The 18,746-nt window shown below is 33.5% G+C and overlaps 1 protein-coding gene across 1 annotated transcript in view; it reads left to right on the top strand.

The window, feature by feature from the left end:
* Window positions 1–18,007, top strand: part of CEP120 (centrosomal protein 120) — a 39,956-nt gene extending 21,949 nt beyond the window's left edge. The window contains exons 17-20 of the mRNA XM_017807222.1: window positions 3,284–3,406; window positions 4,859–4,957; window positions 14,923–15,068; window positions 15,753–18,007. Of these exons, the coding sequence (XP_017662711.1) occupies window positions 3,284–3,406; window positions 4,859–4,957; window positions 14,923–15,068; window positions 15,753–15,993 (609 nt within the window). The 3' untranslated portion in view covers window positions 15,994–18,007. The remainder of the gene's footprint in view (window positions 1–3,283; window positions 3,407–4,858; window positions 4,958–14,922; window positions 15,069–15,752) is intronic.
* Window positions 18,008–18,746: the final 739 nt, after the last annotated feature.

Genomic DNA, 18,746 nt, shown 5'->3' with positions numbered 1-18,746 from the left:
CTCACCTAAAAAATCCACTGCGCAGGCTCGAAGGGTAAAGACCTTTCCCAAATCTTCGCTCGCGAAGACTGGCCATACTACTACTGGGATGGAGGAGAGAATTATCTTATTATTGCAGTCTTCTATTCTAAGAGCAGTACTTTATAAACTGAGAACATTTAGACTGCATTCTCTTGTCCTATAAGCTGATTTCTGCTCTGACAACAAAGCTAGTCTGGCTATTTTTCTTGATTGTTAAAGTATATTGTAAAAGTTAGTACTTTTTTTTTCAGCTGCTACATTATTAGACACTTAATTTGTTGTTAAGTAGACTAAATCTAATGCCTAAGTGTTTTTTAGAGTACTTAGTTTATGGGGATTAATTACATGCTTTGGTGTTTTTCATATCTGATTTGTGACAGTGATAATGCCATATTAGCTTTCACTGTTTGAAGACTGTGTCAGAAAAAGGTATGTTTTTTTATTAAGAAGAGTTGTGCTAGATTCTTGTGGGTTTTTAGGTTCATATTAAACATTGATAATAACTTCTTTTTTTGTCAGCATATGTAAACCATAGTACAGTGAACTTTATAAAAATACAGCTAGTACAAAAATGCTGCTAACCTAGAAGATGCTAATCTAACTATTCTACTTGAAGTCATTAAATTGAGATGAGCAGTTTCAAACTGCAGACTGCAGTCCTCTTCAAAGTGATAAGTGAATCACTTCTGCATTGTATATGTGGTGTTGGCAGCTACCAGTCCAGACAAGACAGCCAATAGTTCTTCATGCTCAAGCAACCAAATGCCATCAGCTAGTATTCTTCATTCAAATTTCATTCTTTTGGCTCCCACTGACTCTTTTTTAGCTTCTACAGGCTCTTTTTTTAAAAAAAATCACAATCACTTTATTTTTCCTATTTGGAACAGACATACAGTCATTAGACAAAAGATCATTTAGCTCAACATTATATTGCCACAATGGTTGGCTCTAGAGGGCAAGAAATTGGACAGTGAGAATGCAATTTTGGTATATCCAGCAGTGCCATCAAGGGTTATATGAACTCTCAGCCAGAGTCAGCATTTCATATTAACTAGCCATCAATGAAAATATTCTTCATGAACTCATCTTATTCTTTCTAAAAAGTATTTAGTATTGCAACATCCTGTTGCAGTGAGTTCTAAAATTTCATTATGTGTTCACATTTTTTGTTCATTTTTATGTTCATTTTAAGCTCATTACTTAATAATTATGAAGAATCCTGTAGTGTCTGTGTGACATACTATTCCTGATTGTATAGGTGGCTGTCATACTGTCTCTCTTCCAAACACAAGCCCCACTATGTTTTGTCCTGTTCTGTATGAAGGCCATTCTTTCTGTATGATGCTGGCTGTCTTTCTCTGTGCTGTTCCTGCTATGCTTCAATATGTGGTGGTTGTTACCACATGTTCTGCATATGACAGGCTTTTTCTTTTGCTCTGTTGAGGATGGGGTTTTGTTTACTTGCTTTGGAGTTTCAGTCTAGGATCCCTCTCTTTGTGATGTGCAGGAAGTTGCTGTTGTTACCAAACAGGTCTCTTTTTTAAACCTTTTTGGGTGGTGTGTTTTGTTTTTTTTTTATGTGTGTGGGGGGGGCTGTGTTGATTGTTTGCTTTTTAGCAAGAAATGTTCTGAAATGAATTTTATTTTATCATTCTAAACAATGTACTTTAACTAATTTCATACCTTTTAAAAGTATTTGTTGATATACTATTTTCACACTTAGACATTTAGAGAACTCTACAATTGAACTTGTTTGGAAGTAAGCCCCTGTATGTGCAAGAGAAGATCTTTGAAGTATCCACCTTGAAGTACATCACTCTTACTTCCTGAATAAAGAAGTCATGCTTCATTTGTATGATTTGTGTGGTTTCCTAACAGTCCACAACCTGACGTCTCACAGGAAATTCTATTTTTGAAAGTGTTTCCAGAACCAAACAAGAAATTAAACATTTTTGTAGAAATTCTAGGGAGACCTGGCATTTTTCATAGCAAAAGAAATTAGTTGCTGTCTTTGTCATCACCATCAAATCTGTATGTCTGCTTTAAAAAGAAATAGGTAAAAATGGAAAGGTAATAAACAGCAGTACCTTTTGGTACAGCTTGGTTCAGTTGGCTGTTGCGGTTACATGTGAAAAAAAACCTGCAGTGTTTTTGTGTAGCTCCCCATGAAGCATCTTTCCTTTCTTTTGTCCATTCAGTAACAATAATAAATGGAAAAAACAGAATTTTGGAAGAAAAAGAGATATGACCCAGTTAGGAGATCCAAAGAATTAAAATATTGATATACTTCTAGAACAAGTTGTAGGCTTTGAAACAGAAATGAATTCTCTAAAGCATTTTCACCTAGTATTCTAAACTGCTGGATGCAATTCATGGAAACACTTATATTATCTAGTTGGACATAATACAAGAACAGCATGTGGGATGTTATTCTGTGATGGAATACATCAGTTCTGTAAGGTGCATAAGGTATTTATAGTTGAATAATAATTAAAAGAAGAACAACGTAAGCTACACTTAAAAAACAGATTACAAAAAATTCTTAATATTTTTAGTATGGTATAGTAAAAAATGCTGTTAAATATTTCACTTGCTTACTTTCTATGTGGCAAGTAACTGTGTTGGCATCATTTTTCAAATTACCTATTGTAAGTTGAAAAGCAACGCGCTCTCTTTATAAAAATCTTCTTGAAACTGTGGAAGTACACTGTGAGGGTAGAGGTACTCAGTATAAAGTCTTTAGTCACTGAAGCATTTCTACTTCAGCCTTTCTTCTAAATCATTTGATTGTACAAAGTATTAGTTGTTTCTTTTTGCAGACACTCCTAAAAAAGTTATGATGGTAAAACTGCGTAAGTAATAAAACTTCATATAGTAGATAACACTGACTTTTTTTTTTTAAATGTGTGTAAATCTTAGTAGTTTTGCTTTCTGTATTTCTTCTGCAAGTTGTTTTAGAAATGTGAACGAAAATGTGTATAAATCTCAATCTTCTGTATATGAGGACAGACTTGTTTGGGTTTTTTTTCCAGTACTGAGTAAAGATCCTCTTTAAAATTCTTCCTATTAAAACATTGCTGTGTGCCATCATCAAGAAATCATTAATTATGAATGTGTAGCATTCAGTGTCTGTTTTATATCAGATAATTGACAGTAGAGATGTTTGTTCCAGGGACTAAGAAGTAACTTAAGTTCTGTCATCCAATTATTTGTCTGTGAATAGGGTTTTCTGCTAACTTGCATGTTGTTATCTTTAATGTAGCTTTATGAAGCAGAAAATAAGCATAAAATTTTGGAGAAGGAGTTTCAGCAATACAAAGAACAGCAAAGTAGCAAACCAGAAATCCAGCTACAATCGGAAATAAATCTTCTCACTTTAGAAAAGGTATGTTGGAATTTTCTAGTACTTAAAAACTGTCGGAATGGTCCGTTCAGTGATAAGGGGGATGCAGAATAATACTGTGTGATAAACTGGTTAATTTGTCCGTTTTGTTTTACTTTTTTCAGTTATTTCTTTGGATTTTAAATATTCAGGTACAAGTAAGGCCAACAGTGGGCATTTATTTCTGTAGAGGAAGCAGTAATGTTAGAGGCTAAGACAGGGAAAAAAGCCTAACCTTTACATTTAAATAATGATTTATGCTGGGGACTCTGAACATTCTGTTTATAAAAGAATAAGGAAAAATGAGCATTTTCTTCTGAAGATTAATTTAGACTGGTATTCCATTATGTGCATTTTTGTAATTAAGTGTTTCTGGAAAGAGATTGTGTTACTTATCAGTGAAATGGAATCACCATCATAAGTTGATTTCTTAAAAACCATACTTGCCTTCAGTAGAGGATAGTTTGATTAAAACCACAGATATGGGCATTTACGCTCAGAGTTTTTGTGCGGTTTGACTCAAATTGTTGACCAAATAAGATGAGAAAAAATTAGGCTAGGCTTCTTGTCGCAAATTGCACTGAGTTATATGGCCAGTCTGCATGTTGCTGTATTCTTGAATAACTTCTAATAATGCAAGCAAATTATTCAAAATATATTTTGTCTCTACAGACAGTTTAAACTCTTACTTTTAAATATTTTTAAGTTTCCTGTTTTTGTTAGCTGAGTTAAAAAAAATCTGTGCTTTAAGATCTTCACAAATTAAATGGAAATAATTTTTGTCAAATTAAAGGATTGTCGGGCCTATGTCACTTTTTGGGATGTTAATTAAAAATCTTTCATTTTTTCACGTTATGTTCTGTGTGCTTCATAACTTTTTTCATTTGCCTTTTAATACTAAATTTTTTTTGCACACAGAATAGAATGCAATTAATTTTTTTTGTGTGCAACACTTTTTAAAGATTTAGGTAGTAAGATCAAAGGTTCACACTAGATACATAGATTTTAAAGAATGGTTTGAACAGATGTGTAATTCAGAGAAAAAATGTAGGACCTATCTTCCATCAGCAGTAAAGAAAAAATCCACACACCTTTTAAGGGTGAGATTTATTCTGTTAAATTAATGTTTATAATCTTACTTCGAATAAAAAAGGGATGAGGGGATGGCTAATTTGAGAATCTTAAATTTAAAGGTTACATCAGCAGATTTAGTGCTAAAAGTAATCTTTCTTTTTTTTGTATAGACGGCCATCCAATAAAAATAAGGTTATATTTTAAACAAGAAAATGTTCGTGTGCCATAATATTTATGTTATATTGTATAACAGCTTTAGATGATGTTGTATATTACACTACATAAACACTTTTCTTAAACCAGACCCTTTGTATATATACATCTTTCAGTGATTGTTACTGCTGTTATTGCTTCAGCTGATATGATTTTAATTGCTTTCAGGTTGAACTTGAAAGAAAGTTAGAGTCAGCTACCAAGTCAAAGCTCCACTACAAACAGCAATGGACAAGGGCTTTGAAAGAACTTGCAAGGTTAAAACAGGTATGCAGATTTTCTTTGGTCATATGAGACAACCAAGTTAATGTGATGTTGGAAGCTACTAGGATTACTGCTAACTGCTGGCAGTTTTCGTTTTATTAGTGTTTGCCTTCGCAAAGTAAAGCTCTGAGCCATGCATGAACAGCAAAAGTGGTTTATGTTTGACATTGAACAACTCAGGAAAGACCAAGGCTCACACCTGCAAAGAAAGTTGACATAGTTAAAAGCAGGTGTGTAAAAAAAAAAAAAAAAAAAAGTTTAATTTAGTTCCAAATAATACTGAATCAGCAGCTCCAGAGAAGATATTTTGCTACTATCCCAACCAACTTGGTCAATTACAGTCCTAACTGTTCTATATTTTAATTGTATAATGAATGAAGCGTAAAGACAAGAAAGAAATCTTCACTTTTAGAAACAAGGGTTTAAGATTTGATGAATACTGTAAAATGAAGTAAATTTAGAGGAAATTTAAGTTGGGAGTGAAATTTTCTTCAGTATTTGGAATTCCTAATCTCATACTAACATAGCATACTATTTTACTGCTATGTTTTAACAGAGTTCGTGTGTGTCTGTGTGTCTATATAATCACACACAAAAGACTTGAAGTCACTTCATTCAAACTTGCATTAGTAACAGCTTCATCCTTGCTGAATCCATATTGTATCTCCATGTTGTTTTTTGTCATCAACTGTCTTTCTTGAATTAAACAATATACTAAAGAATGCCAAGAATTTCCATTGGCCTTGACAAACAAATTAGAAAATAATTAATCTCAGTTGCTGAACAAACCTTGGCATGGACATAAAGCTTCAGAATTCAAGTTTTGTAAAAAGTTTTTATTACCTGTATTCACACCTAATTCTGGGTGATGAGGATCAGTGTTGAGTTTTTTAAGGATTATAGTACCTACTTCATTCCTACTGGTAGAATATTCAGGTTTTGGAGACTAAGAGGTCAATCCCATGCTCTCCTAATTTATTATTTCTTGTATTTAATTTGTATTTCTCTTTGAAGAGAGCAAATATAGACTGTAATCACTGGTATTAAGTAAAAACTCATCTTTATTTGCCATCTTCAAATTGCTCCCTTTTTGCCCAGTGATAAAAGGAGTTACAAATTTTTATCTCTGATTTCTGAAACATTTATGATTTGAGAAGATGATAGGAGGAAGAATATAAGTCTTATGTCTCTGATTAAGATTTCTTCAGCAGTCATGAAATGTCCAGGCTATTTTTTTCTTATCATGTTTTAAAATTCCTGTAGAATAGAAGAGAAGATTGTTGCTTGCCACATTAACACCAGTGTGTATCCCTATCAGGTTCTTATAACAAATTTCATCACCATAGGCCTGATGATCTGAATTTATTAGCATATGTTGATGGTTTCAACTGACTCTCTTGCTGAAAGTCTGAACCATAACATAAGTTGGCAGGTACAGTGAATTATGCTACCTAAAACTTTTCTGCAACAGAACAAACCCTTTCAAGGTAGTTTCTTGTGGTTTCTATACTCCTGTGCTTCATCTTATGCTTGGTCTATTGATAAAGAATTTAAGTGACTTTAAAGAGCCAAATAAAAGTTGAAGCACATCTGATCAAAAACCATTTACCATGTTTTAAATATAAATTTGGAAACTCTTGCTTAAGGAATTCTAGATTTGCTTTAGTTCCAATGAATTTTGCAATTGTGCATAATTTGACCAATTTCTTGTTTAAATTGGATTAGTACCATGTTAATTTTGCATTGCCTCTGGTGAATAGCCACAGGGTTGTAATCTGTGCCAGTAATTTGTCACACCAAAGCTCTCTAGAGAACTATACAAAACATTTGTGTAGTGAGGATTAGACGCTGAAAGCCATATCTTAGATTGTTAATAAATGTTAATGACAAAACCCAGCTGGTAAGTCTTGGAAATGAGATCTAATGCTTTGTGCCCATTGCCAAAAAAATGTTTAAACAGAGATTTCCATTACTCAAAGGTGACCTGGTGCAGTCAATTTGTGAATTAAAGAAGCATAATCTACAGGCTAAGCATTTAGTAAAATGCTCTTCTGATTTGCAACCATAAAAGTCAATGTTTCCTTAATTAAAAAGTTTTCTTTTACTTTGGAACTAGTTCTTAGCACACATCTGGGATAGTTTTATATTTTACAGAATGTGAGATATGCAGCACATAACTTAAAAAATATGGGACTGTTAATAGAATATGATCTAAACTTCTCCATTTGTAGGATTTTGAATGATAAACACAGTGCCAGTGTTATTGAAGTACGTGAAGGCAGATATATATATATTCTACTTACCTGTGCTAAAAAAAATACAGAAGTCAGTTGAATTTTAACACAGTTTGTAATGCTGAGTGACAATAGACTTCACCCAGTTTACTTTTCTTCCCTCTTTGTTATTTAGGGCAAGTCTTCATTTCTTATACCCTGTTCAACTTTAGGGAGACAAAAATGTCAACAATCAGTTACACATCTGTACACCCAGGTAGATTGTTTCTGGAGGTTTCAAAAACTGTCCTTTGAGGCTTGCCTACTGGGCAATCTCAATACTACACAAATAAGACTTCCATGTTTTTTTAATGGATGTTAGCATTATTTCTGAGAGGAATCAAACTATATACAGAAAATTGCATACATGTTTATAGAGATCTTGGATGCTAAAGTCAGTACTTGTCTGAGTGTAAGAAAAATTGTATCAAAACAAAAATAAAAACTGGCAGAAATATCACTTTTAGCGGTTGATAATCTCAGTCATATTTAATCTAAATAGCCAAAATCTCGAAATGTACATGCATTCAGTGTTCCATGAGAAATATTTTTGTAAGTCTTCTAATGTGTTTGTGCCCTACAGAGCTGTTAGAATCAGCACTGATGCATTTGTTTAGTACAGCACAGAACATATTGGCTGCCTGACAATTCACTCTGTCTTGTCTGGTATCTTACTTATGCATTCAGTAATTAATTTGATTAATTTGTAAGTAATTTAGCCAAGGACAGGATGTAAATCTTTGTTTAAAAAAAATAATTCACATAAAAAAAAAAGAGAAGAAAAGAAAAAAAAAACACAACACACCATTTGGAAATCCAAATCTTGGTTAAAAACTGTGTCTTGAAACCATCCAGGCCCTCCTACTGACTTGTCAGCTCTGGGTTATTTTCAGAAAACTTTACTTGAGTTCTTTAGCTTCAATCGTAAGTTTTTCCCACAGACTTGCATGGTATGTATGAGTGGGAGAGTGAATAGTGGCTGCTATTTAGCCATTGTTTAGTCTAGTGTATGTATGTTTACATCTCCCTTTTGGATTTATAGGCAGCTATGGCAAAATAAAGATTGTGCTTCCTTGATTGAAGAGCCTCTTAACGAAAGCACCTGGTGGCATACAGGGATTCTTTTATGATCTGATTATAATTGAAATTTTGAGGGTTTTTTATTGTTGATTATTTTTTATTTAATGCTGATATGTCTGTAGTATCGTAAGTTTCAAAACATGATGAAGGTTTCCACCATGCAAGCTTCTAAAACAGTATTCCGTATCTCAAGCACTACATTAGAGATGAAAACTAATGAAGAAAAGTAGTAAAACCTTCAAGTAAGTTATTTGATAACTCACATGCGGCTTTGTTTTGGATTTGTTTTGTTTGTGGAGATGTATAAGGAGGACAGCAAACATAAAATTAATAAGCGAAAGGAATATTGGTGATAATTTTTACTGAAGGAGGCAGGGGCGGTAAAGAAAAGAGCAAAAAGAATAGAGAGATTAGCAGTGCTGAGAGTGTTGGAGAGGAAAGTAGCTGGGCCAACTAATACGTTCTGCAAAGATAATTTTCAGAGTAATGTGCACATGATACTTTCGGTTCATCTGTGGCTGCCTTACTGTGGGATAGTGGCTGATGATTATTAGGTGGCGATGCAAGTGTAAAGTATTTCCAAGTGTTCTGAGTTCCTGCTGAGTTTATCTTCTATTCACAAAGTTGCCTTTAGTCCAGCAGCTGATGATTCCGGAGTGTTCCCTTAGGTGAAATGTAAAAACAAGAAATTCTAAATGTTTAAAATCAAAAATTCTAATACCTCTTACTGAGTTTTAAAACAGCCTGACTGCCTAGAATAAGCAGTTGGGAATAAGTCTGAAGTGTTCCTTATGATGGGATATATTATAGGAGGAAAGTTTGTCAGAAAGTCTTGACTACGAATTTTAAGCATGTATAAACTTGTGTGCACTGAGGTATACTTAAAAAATACTTCGTATTCAATTATAACTTAGTTTTCAGTATACACAGAATAAAATGAAGATGTTCCAAAGGGGTTTAGAAATGCTGGACTTAGCTTTATTTGTACTATAAATGTGCAGAAATGTTTTGTGAACATTGTTTATTCACTTTGGAAGATCTCACAATAAATTCTGCTACATTTCAAATGCTACTATGCAGTAGAGTTCTGCTTGTTCTCGGGTTTAAAAAAAGTGCTTGTTGCTCAGTGGATTGTTACGTTGTCATGGAAAAAAGTGGATTTAATACCTGAATGTCTCTGAAGTGACACCAGTTTCATCACTGAGATGAATAAAAAATCCTTCCTTTTCTCTCATTGTAACTAAAAGCAGTCTTTTTATGGTCCCTCAAGATATCATAGCAAAGTTCTATATAAATGAATTCAAAATCAGCATGGTTCCCTTCTTATCAAACAACTGTTTTAAATTCTTTGCCATCTTCTTGTATTGATGTATTATTAGGAAATGTGTTTCTTTTGCTCTGTTGTGAATGGTAGACATAGAGCAAGTTTTCTGTTATGCACTCTACAAATTGTTATGACAGACTTTTTAAAGGAGTCAAAGACTAATGTTGGGATAGACATTTGAAAATCAGAAAGTATGAAGTGTGTAATGTAAATTACGCACAGGATCCATCATAAATGAATCTGCAAAATCCTTTCTCACTTGTTTTAGTGTCTTTTTTTCCAAGTCAAGCTGTCTCAAACTGAAAGGTAGGGAAATCTTGCTTCAGAAAATGTTGATTTTTATTTTTTAATTTAATATTACTATGCTTAAATGTCACTGTTCAGGGTCACAGCATGGCATGCCTCTGAAATTCTTGACTTTCACTGACTAGAATTAATCTTGACTTTTCCCTCAATACCCCAAATATTTGTCATGTTTACATCACAATTGTATTAGTAATCAAATTAAATTTCAAATCACATTTGTCTGAAAGGAATTCCTACCCAAAATTAGCTTGGAGACAAAATATACTGATAAGTATTTTTCTCCTCTATGGAGAAAAGTAGAATTTAGCACATGCTACATTAAATCTTACTTTCTTTTACAAATTTAAGAATATTATCCTGAGCAAAGAGCATGCTCACTAGTCTCACTGGTTTTGGTTGGTTTTTTGTTTGTTGGATTTTCATAATAGACCTTTTTCCCAGAGAAAAATATCAAAAGGAACAGAACTGAACAAAGCGTTCTGCAGAAGAGACTTGCTTTTCCTTCATCTCTTTGGCTTCTGCATCATTCTCTTTTGTCCTTTTCTTGATTTAATTAAATATGATTTAAGACATTAATAAAAAAAAATTATGGTTCTGAAATGAACTCAAAGAGTGAGGGCATAAAGGTCCAAATTATTGAATGAGATCCCTTTCAATCAATATGGAAGCATTATCTTGTCTTCTTTCTGTTCTGATTGAGCTTAAGACATTGTTCTATTAACCTTAAGTGTATGTACTTCTTCTGACATATATTTCTCCTCTGAGCTTGTTTAAAATGCCTTTTTTGCTCTCAGATTGTCATTGTGAGCATGTTGCTGAACAGCAGAAACTTATGGATTGTTGAACTTTCCTGCCTCAAATAGTAACATAGCAGCTTGTCACGGAACTTTTAATCCCGCATGCTTCTTATGGCCAGTGTGCAGTTATGCCTTTCCTCTCAAGTGCAGCTGTGAGGATACTTTCAAAATCTTTGCTTTTAGATCTGAATAATATACTCCACAAACTGAAGTGCTGGATTAGAAGGCTTCTACTCAGTGTAGTCACAGCTATGTGAGGATTTGTGTATACATGAAAGTACTGCTGTCCTAGTAGCAAGTGCTAGTCTGTTTTGCCTTAGTTTCACGGTATTTAGTTTTCAAGTGATTTTTGCCTAACATACCCTCAAAAAAATTCTCATATACAATTATTGAGATGCACAAATTTGACAGACTTAGATTAATACCCCAGCTTCCCGTGGCAGTAGCCCTAGTTTGAGATGGGACAATGAGGGCATGAATGAACTGAAATGCAGAATAAGGAGTTTTCTAAAGTTAATCGTTTTCTCACCGTCTGCAAAAATATATTGGACTGAAGATAATCATATTACAAATCAGCATAGATTAAAAGGCTAGAAAAAGAGATAATGACAATTAGAAGTCCTCTGATGCATCAAAGTTAGGTTCTGGACATCACCTAAGAGGAAGATGTCAGCCTCATCTTCCACAGTAACAAGATGGATTTTGTACAGATGAGGCAGTTTGCTTGTAAATAGCATTCTTATATAACTTATTGAGTGGCCTCTAAGACTCTTCCCACTGTTAGATAATATCAACAGGAAAACTAGGATGTACTAGACAAATTAATTTCAAAACCAGCACTTGGATATGCAGGGTGTACTGCATCTACTACAGGGATATGTGTGTTAAGTTTCTTTAGACTTGGTGTATAATCAGCAGAAGTAGCTCATCCTGTAAGGACTGATAAGTAGAAATTTCCAGATTTGTTCTGTATGTACAGGGCAACCACTCCTCCCCTGAGATTAAATAGAATTTTACAAAGGAGGTTTAACATGCTCAAGATTTTAGGTCTCATGTTTGCATTAAGGGGTTTTTTTTCTGAAACAGCAGTATTTTAATTTGCTTAATTTTGAAAAGGATTTAGCTTAGTAGATCAAACTGGGGACACCAAGTATTGGGATTGATGGTCTCAAAAAGAAGTAAATATTAGCCTGTCCTCATACTTCTAGATTCTGGATAATTGAGATAATCAGATTTGCTGTCAATCTATTTACTTATTCTGTAACTGAAGTTGTACTGGTTTTATACCAACCTGTTTGAGGCTAGATCATGCTCAGCATTTTATCTTCCTACCTGCATTTAGCAAAATAAACAACTCAAAGTAAGTCCAACTATCAAAATAGTTAAAATAATTCCATTCCTCCTTGTAGCCAGTTTATTTCATTCTTCCTCATAGCCTGTTTTATACTTGAAGTCTGGGTTTACTGTCTGGATGCTGTTGCCTTATCTGTATTTGGAGACCAGAGAATACCATTGTGATATTTGCTGTGACTTCAGGAAAAAAAAAAAAAAAACAAACAAAAAAAACCAAACCCAAACAAAAACAAACACTCTCTATCTCTTCTTTCTTAATTCTTGAACAGCATTTCTGTAGCATTTTTTTGAAACGTTAATGTCTAAAATCAGAACATTCTGTGATCAAGAAGCTCCTAACATGTTTAAGTATATTGCATAAGTGATTAATTTGCACTCAATAACTTAAATTATGTGTCTAATTGGAATATACCTAGTTTTGAGTTTCAGCCAGTGCTTTTTGTTGGGTGGAAAAAACTATCAGTTTGGTCCATATGGAGGTCAGCAGTAGATGGACAAGATCTAGAAGCCCACCTTGGATATCTTTGAATGCCCTTCAGCTGCCCTCGGTCAGTTACTGAAGTACATCATGCGCCACCAGTTGCATTCAGGCTATCATGTTTAACAGACATAAGTGAATGTATTCTTGACTTATCTGCTTCCTTTTCAAACCAACTGATAATATCGCACTCTTCCACATCCAGTTTTTCCCCACTGAATAACTTTGTATCAGCCGTAAACTGTTCCAGAGTGATTTTCTCATTTACAAGTATATTGAAGAGTAGTTTCTTGTGTAGTCCGCTGTTACCTTCTTGCTCTTGTGGAAATGATCAGTTGCTATCCTTTCTCTGGTGTTCTAAACCCTGAGTAACCTGAGAGTTCTTTCTCCATGGCAGCTTTAGTTTTGTGATTTGGTGAAGGTGGTTTATTTGATGTGGTGTTTGGTTCGTTTTTTTAAGATTAGTTGCAAGAGGGACTTTTCTACAGAAGCTGGATTTGTTCTTTCTGGTAAACCCATACATCTTGTTTGTTTGGGTTTTAGTTATGGTTTGAGTGGAAGTAAGGTCTGATGGTAGTTCCTGGGTATTCCTAAAGACTCTGTTTAAAGAAAGAATAAAATGAAAAATGGGGAAATAGTTATTGCTGTGATGTCAATACCAGTTTTGGTGATGGATTAAGACTAACCTCCAGTTAGTCTTGCAACTTTTTCTTTGAATTTCATTATATTCTTGAAAATTCTTGGATAAATATCAGCTGTCTATAGTGAATTTTTAATATTTGCTATATGTGTTTGTAGATTCCTGTTCTAAAACCTATTCTACTTCAGTCTGAGACTATTATTCAAACCTGTCTGACATTAAAAAGGGTTTCTCTCACATGGCAATGTTCTTCTGTAATGAATTCTTGATGTAAAAGGAAAGACTATGGCTTTATCTTCACCAAATATTTTTAAGCTTCAATCATCGGTTCGCTGTAGACTCTTTGGGAGCATTCCTGCTTCTGGTTTTATTAGTAGTATGTAACCCTTTAACAAATTGTTCTTCAAGCTTTATGATCTGTCTCACTGTAGTTCTAACATTTAATTTGGCTGGATAATGTATTGAACTTAGTATAAAAATATTTTGTGTTTACATACATGCTATGACTTCTGGTCAAGTACTTCTCAATTGCATTGTCTGTTCACATTAACAATTAGAGTCTTTGTTTATACCAATTCCTTGTGAAATTCAGATTATCCTGTTGATTATTATTGATCATCAACAGGGAGTACTTAAACTGCTGGCAACTGAGATTCAGGAAATTGCCCTGCTAAAGTCTTCCAAATAGGTTGACTATATAAAGAATATGCTCATACCTATCAACCAAAAAATTATCTTTTTTTTATCCCCATAGGAAATATAAGACTGATTTTATTAACAATCAAATATTTCTTATGAAGGCAATGTCAGAATTATGGAAGTAGACTTGCACTTCACCATATGCTTAGATCCAGGATGTTTTTATAACCTGCTGTAATACTTCTTAACTACCTCAGGTCTTTTGTCTTATTCAGAATGTGAGACTGACTGTATTGACTTAGTGCACAAGGTCATGTGGAAAGTAGCTGGGAGGAAAACAAGTGGAGAGAGCACCATATTTCTCATTAAGACACTATTGTCATGAGGTGGCAGTGGGCTCAAACCTTACTTTTGTTACAGTGTGTGTGAAAAGCTTAAAAAATAGAGGCAAGTAAACTTTTAGAATGGATAGATTGGTTGGATTAAACCCACAAAATAAGTTATGTAAAATTTCACATAGTGCTATGCAAACATAAAAGGACATCTTGCCAGAATTTTGTTTCCAAAGCTTATTTTTTAAGCACACATTGCAATTTCAAAAAGTAGTTCTTGAAGCTTTGATACTAGGTACTATGGGGCTGATGATGGAAGTTTCCTGCAGCTATTTAGCTTTTACTTTTTAAAAAATATTTATTATTTAAAATACCATGTAGCCAAGGAGTAAATCTCAGTAGCTTGAGCAGTTCCAGAAGTGCGAGTTTTATGTTTACCAACTTAAGCCAGAGTTAGTAAAAAGGCTTGTTAATATTTTTGCTGTTTTGTTAATGGGAAGATGTCTGTGACTGTGCTTCAGCTGATCCAGCTAGGACAGGTTCACTGTGATTGTGATAGTCACTGGACTTATCTGGTGATATCTGTAATGCAATATGACATTCTGTTAACTCCTACATTTCTAATATTCCTCGAGACTTAATTGTCATAACTTCATTCCTAAACTTTTGCTCTGTCACTATAATTAGCACTTTTACATTGAATCACATGTTCAACTGAGTTATGTCTTCACCCCTTCCCATATAAGCGTGAACAAGAAAATGCAATGGCTCATCTTAAAAAGCAGCAGCAAGAGCTGGAGCACATGAGGCTGCGCTATTTGGCAGCGGAAGAAAAAGAGCTGGGGAAAACAGACCGACAGGAGCTGGAGGATATCAGAAATGAACTTAACAGGTATGAAAGTATTTGTAAGATTCCTCCATATCAGCCCATTCCCTTCTTTTTTCTTGCTGTCAGCCTAAAATTAGGGAAAGTTCAATTAAATCAAGATTATAATTGGCTGTCAGTCCAGTGAAAGAACACAGTTTAGTGTCCCTTAGGTAAAGATTACACATTTATAAAATGCAACAGTACTGCAGTATAGCAAAATCTATGTTTAAGGCCACTGTACCTGGTTTTTATGTTATGGTCATAGTTTTACAGCACCAGGCTTTTTTCTACTTTAATCTTTCAGTTCGAAGTATAACTGCTGTGTTAAGAAAAGAACAAGACATGTACTATTCTTATTTTGAATACATTCAAATTCTAGATCTATCTGATGTTGTCCTCCAAAAACTGTTTGCACTAGTTTTGTTTGTTGAACCCTTTTAATTTGAGTACAGTTTGCATAAAGTAGAAGGTTTGATAACAAGTATCGGTTACACATGGATATAGAAAAAGTTTTCTTAGACTTTAAGTATTATATTGAAATTTCTTTTACTTTGAGTTTTTTCCCCAGAGAGAGAAAAATTTGTTACATTTACAGATTTCTTTATTTTACTAAGTAGTTCAGTAGATAAACTAAAGACTTAATATGAAGATAAACAGAGCGGATTTTAATGTCTCATTGTCTGATTCTTTCTATTTTATCAACATCAGGCTAAAGCAACAAGAAGAAGAGAGAAAGCAATTGCAAGATGCTAAAGATAATTCTGCTGGTAGAGTGGATGGTCTTCATTGTAGAAAACTAAATGAGAACACGGATGATTACCTCTCTCGTCTGATAGAAGAGAGGGATACCCTGTTGAGAACAGGAGTCTATAACCATGAAGATCATATTGTAAGTGAACTTGATCGTCAAATCAGAGAAGCTATTTCAAAAAGGAACATCACTATTTAAAAGCAGACAAGAAGCTGTTAAAAAGAGCCAAAATCTGAATAGAGCGATTTCTCTAAACCTACACGACTTTGCAAAATATGTGATGTCATGCTTTGTTTTGCACACTGTAGCCAGCTCTCTTTGAAGTCAGTGTAAATATTTGCAACATGTCAAGTTAAGCACAGTTGTAAGTTTTACGGTGGCAATGACTGGTTTATAATGTTTTTTACTCATATGTATGTATATATATGTGTGTGTGTAAATATATTTATCTTGTGTACTTTCTTCTGAAATGTTTACTACCTCTTTTTGCATAACCCTGACTAGGTTTATTTGTAATATTTTTAATATTCATTCCAAGAGGTTTTTGGTCAATGTTGTCGTTATTTCTTTCAATTTTTAAAAATATCTCTTCAGCTGTACTAGGGAAAAGTGACATCAGCTGCTTTTCCTAACAAAGCTCTTAATTCTGAATTGAATTGCAGCATTGACCAAATGTAACTTTTTTTTACTAAATGACAAGGTAATCAATTTTGGATTCTCTAACTGTAGTTAGCACAGCTAAGTTCTGTAGTAAAGAAGAGACAAGATTTTGAGTGTGTATGTGTGAGGGGGAATCAAACCTTATGGAACTGAAGCTGAACCAGTTATTAACTAGCCTGATTGTACAGGCAAAATCCCTTGGTTGCCCTGGGATTTTTGCACATCGACCAGTAAGGGTGAATCCAGGGTGAACCCAGGAGAGTAAAGACCGTATTCAGAAGTGTATATGCATTCTTACATTGATCCCTAATGATGAAAATTAATTGAAGCAACAATTCAGTGAATTTATACGCTTCAAATCCTGAACACAAACATAAAAAGCTCTTGGTTTAAGTAAAGCTGTTTTTTTCAATCAAGATGTAACCACTTTGAAGTTACTTAACATGTATTTCAAAGCATGTTATCTCATTACCACTTAAATTGCAAATAAAACTGTTTGATTGTGGAAGTATGAACAGGGTGCAGAACAGAAATCCACGATTAATGTTAGTTTGCGCATAATCACAATTGAAAAAGTTTTGGTTTCCGGCCTTCATTCTATTTCTGTCATATTTGTGGGGATCTACCTGACATTAGCTTACAACGCTGTCCTTTCAGTAGGCATTTTTGTCTGTCCTGTACTCACAAGTGTTTCCATTTGAATGTCAAGTACAAAAATTGTCTTAGGATTTGTAACTTTTCAAGTGAACAAAGATACCAATGAAAAAATTATTGGTTTGGGTTTTTTACATAAAATCAGTGAAGTTTCATAGACATGGTTGAATACATTTGACCTTCCTGTTTTGTATTAATTATAAATTGTATTAATTTGTATTAATTATAAAAGTTATAATTAATACAAAATATACAAATTAATTTTGTATTAATTATAAAATGGGGGGAGGGGTGTATCTTATCTGGCTTTACCTCTAAATGCATTGGTTTTCCTCTTCTTTACCATGGATGTATCTCCTGTTTAAATAAACTATTAATTTAGACTCTTTAGAAAAGTTAAAAACAAGCTGTAAAAAAACATGGAGATCATATTAACTGAGGAATACTTGAATACTTATCAATACCAGACTTTGTAAGAAATGCTTTTGTAATACTTTGCACACTTTACTGTATTTTTCCAAGTAGTGTACTTAAAGAGATCCCTCTCCACTAGCAAAGAAAATATCACCTCCTTAAATCCCATAGAGATCCACGAAATACAATTTTACAATATTTTTTTCATCATGGCTGTGTCATATCACTGATGCATGATTATATATAATTACTGTAAATGACCCAGGAAGCTTCTATCTTGACAGAAAAACTTGTTTGTGCTGTTTTTCTTCAAATACTTGTGCACTTGTGTAGTTTCTTTTCCAAACACTGGAGGGTGCCTGAGACTTAAATATTACAAAGACAGTGTTGACTAAATTTCATAGCTGGTCATTTTTTTTGGACTGGTGTTCTATGACTTTTCAGGTGTATTATTTTATTAAATAAAATTTGATTTTTAAGTATATATTAAGGACTTTGTATTTATTTTTTAACTATGTATTTGAACGAAAAATTTTATTTACTATTTCCAATAATATGACAGTCTTTAGTGCTTGAATCCATAAAATAATGAAGCTGGTAATCAAAGTTAATTTCACCTCTGTGTCGTGTAAAAAAAAAAAAAAAAGTCATGTTGCTGTTGGTTTTAAAAAGGAAGTTGGGTGAGTTTTCTCTCTAGTAAATCAAAGTTTTGTGTAAAAATAAATCATAGAATACTTATTTTTGAAAATCATTTATAAATCTGATAATTTGAGCTGTTTGGGTCCACTTAGCCATATGAAAGATCAATGTGTAAAGCATGAGTTTTGTGATTATTAAAAAAACTTACTTAGCATAAAATTTATTTAACATTTTCATTTTGTTGTAAGGTCCTTACTCTTAGTGTTCATTGTTTGTGTTAGAATGTGGAAATGTATTAGAGTGAGGATATTCTAAGCTTGATATTTCAATTTAATTTTTCCAGCACAATTTGTCTATGTGCTTTAAACTGATGTACTCCAGAAATAAGATACATATTTGTAGTAGATATGGATCATATGAGCTCAATATTACTCTTCTTTAAAGAAAATTTTTATGTTGGGTTCCATTTGCTTTTTTATTATCTCAAAGCCATTTTAAAGGTTATAGTTATTCAGTGGAGAGACCAAATACCATTTTAAAATATCTTAAGATTTTTATCTTAATCTCTCTTCTTTGCAAAAGAA

The sequence above is a fragment of the Lepidothrix coronata genome, unplaced genomic scaffold, assembly GCF_001604755.1.
Source record: "Lepidothrix coronata isolate B3197 unplaced genomic scaffold, Lepidothrix_coronata-1.0 Scaffold18, whole genome shotgun sequence".
In the NCBI taxonomy this organism is placed as follows: domain Eukaryota; kingdom Metazoa; phylum Chordata; class Aves; order Passeriformes; family Pipridae; genus Lepidothrix; species Lepidothrix coronata.
This window is presented reverse-complemented; position numbering and strand designations above follow the sequence as displayed.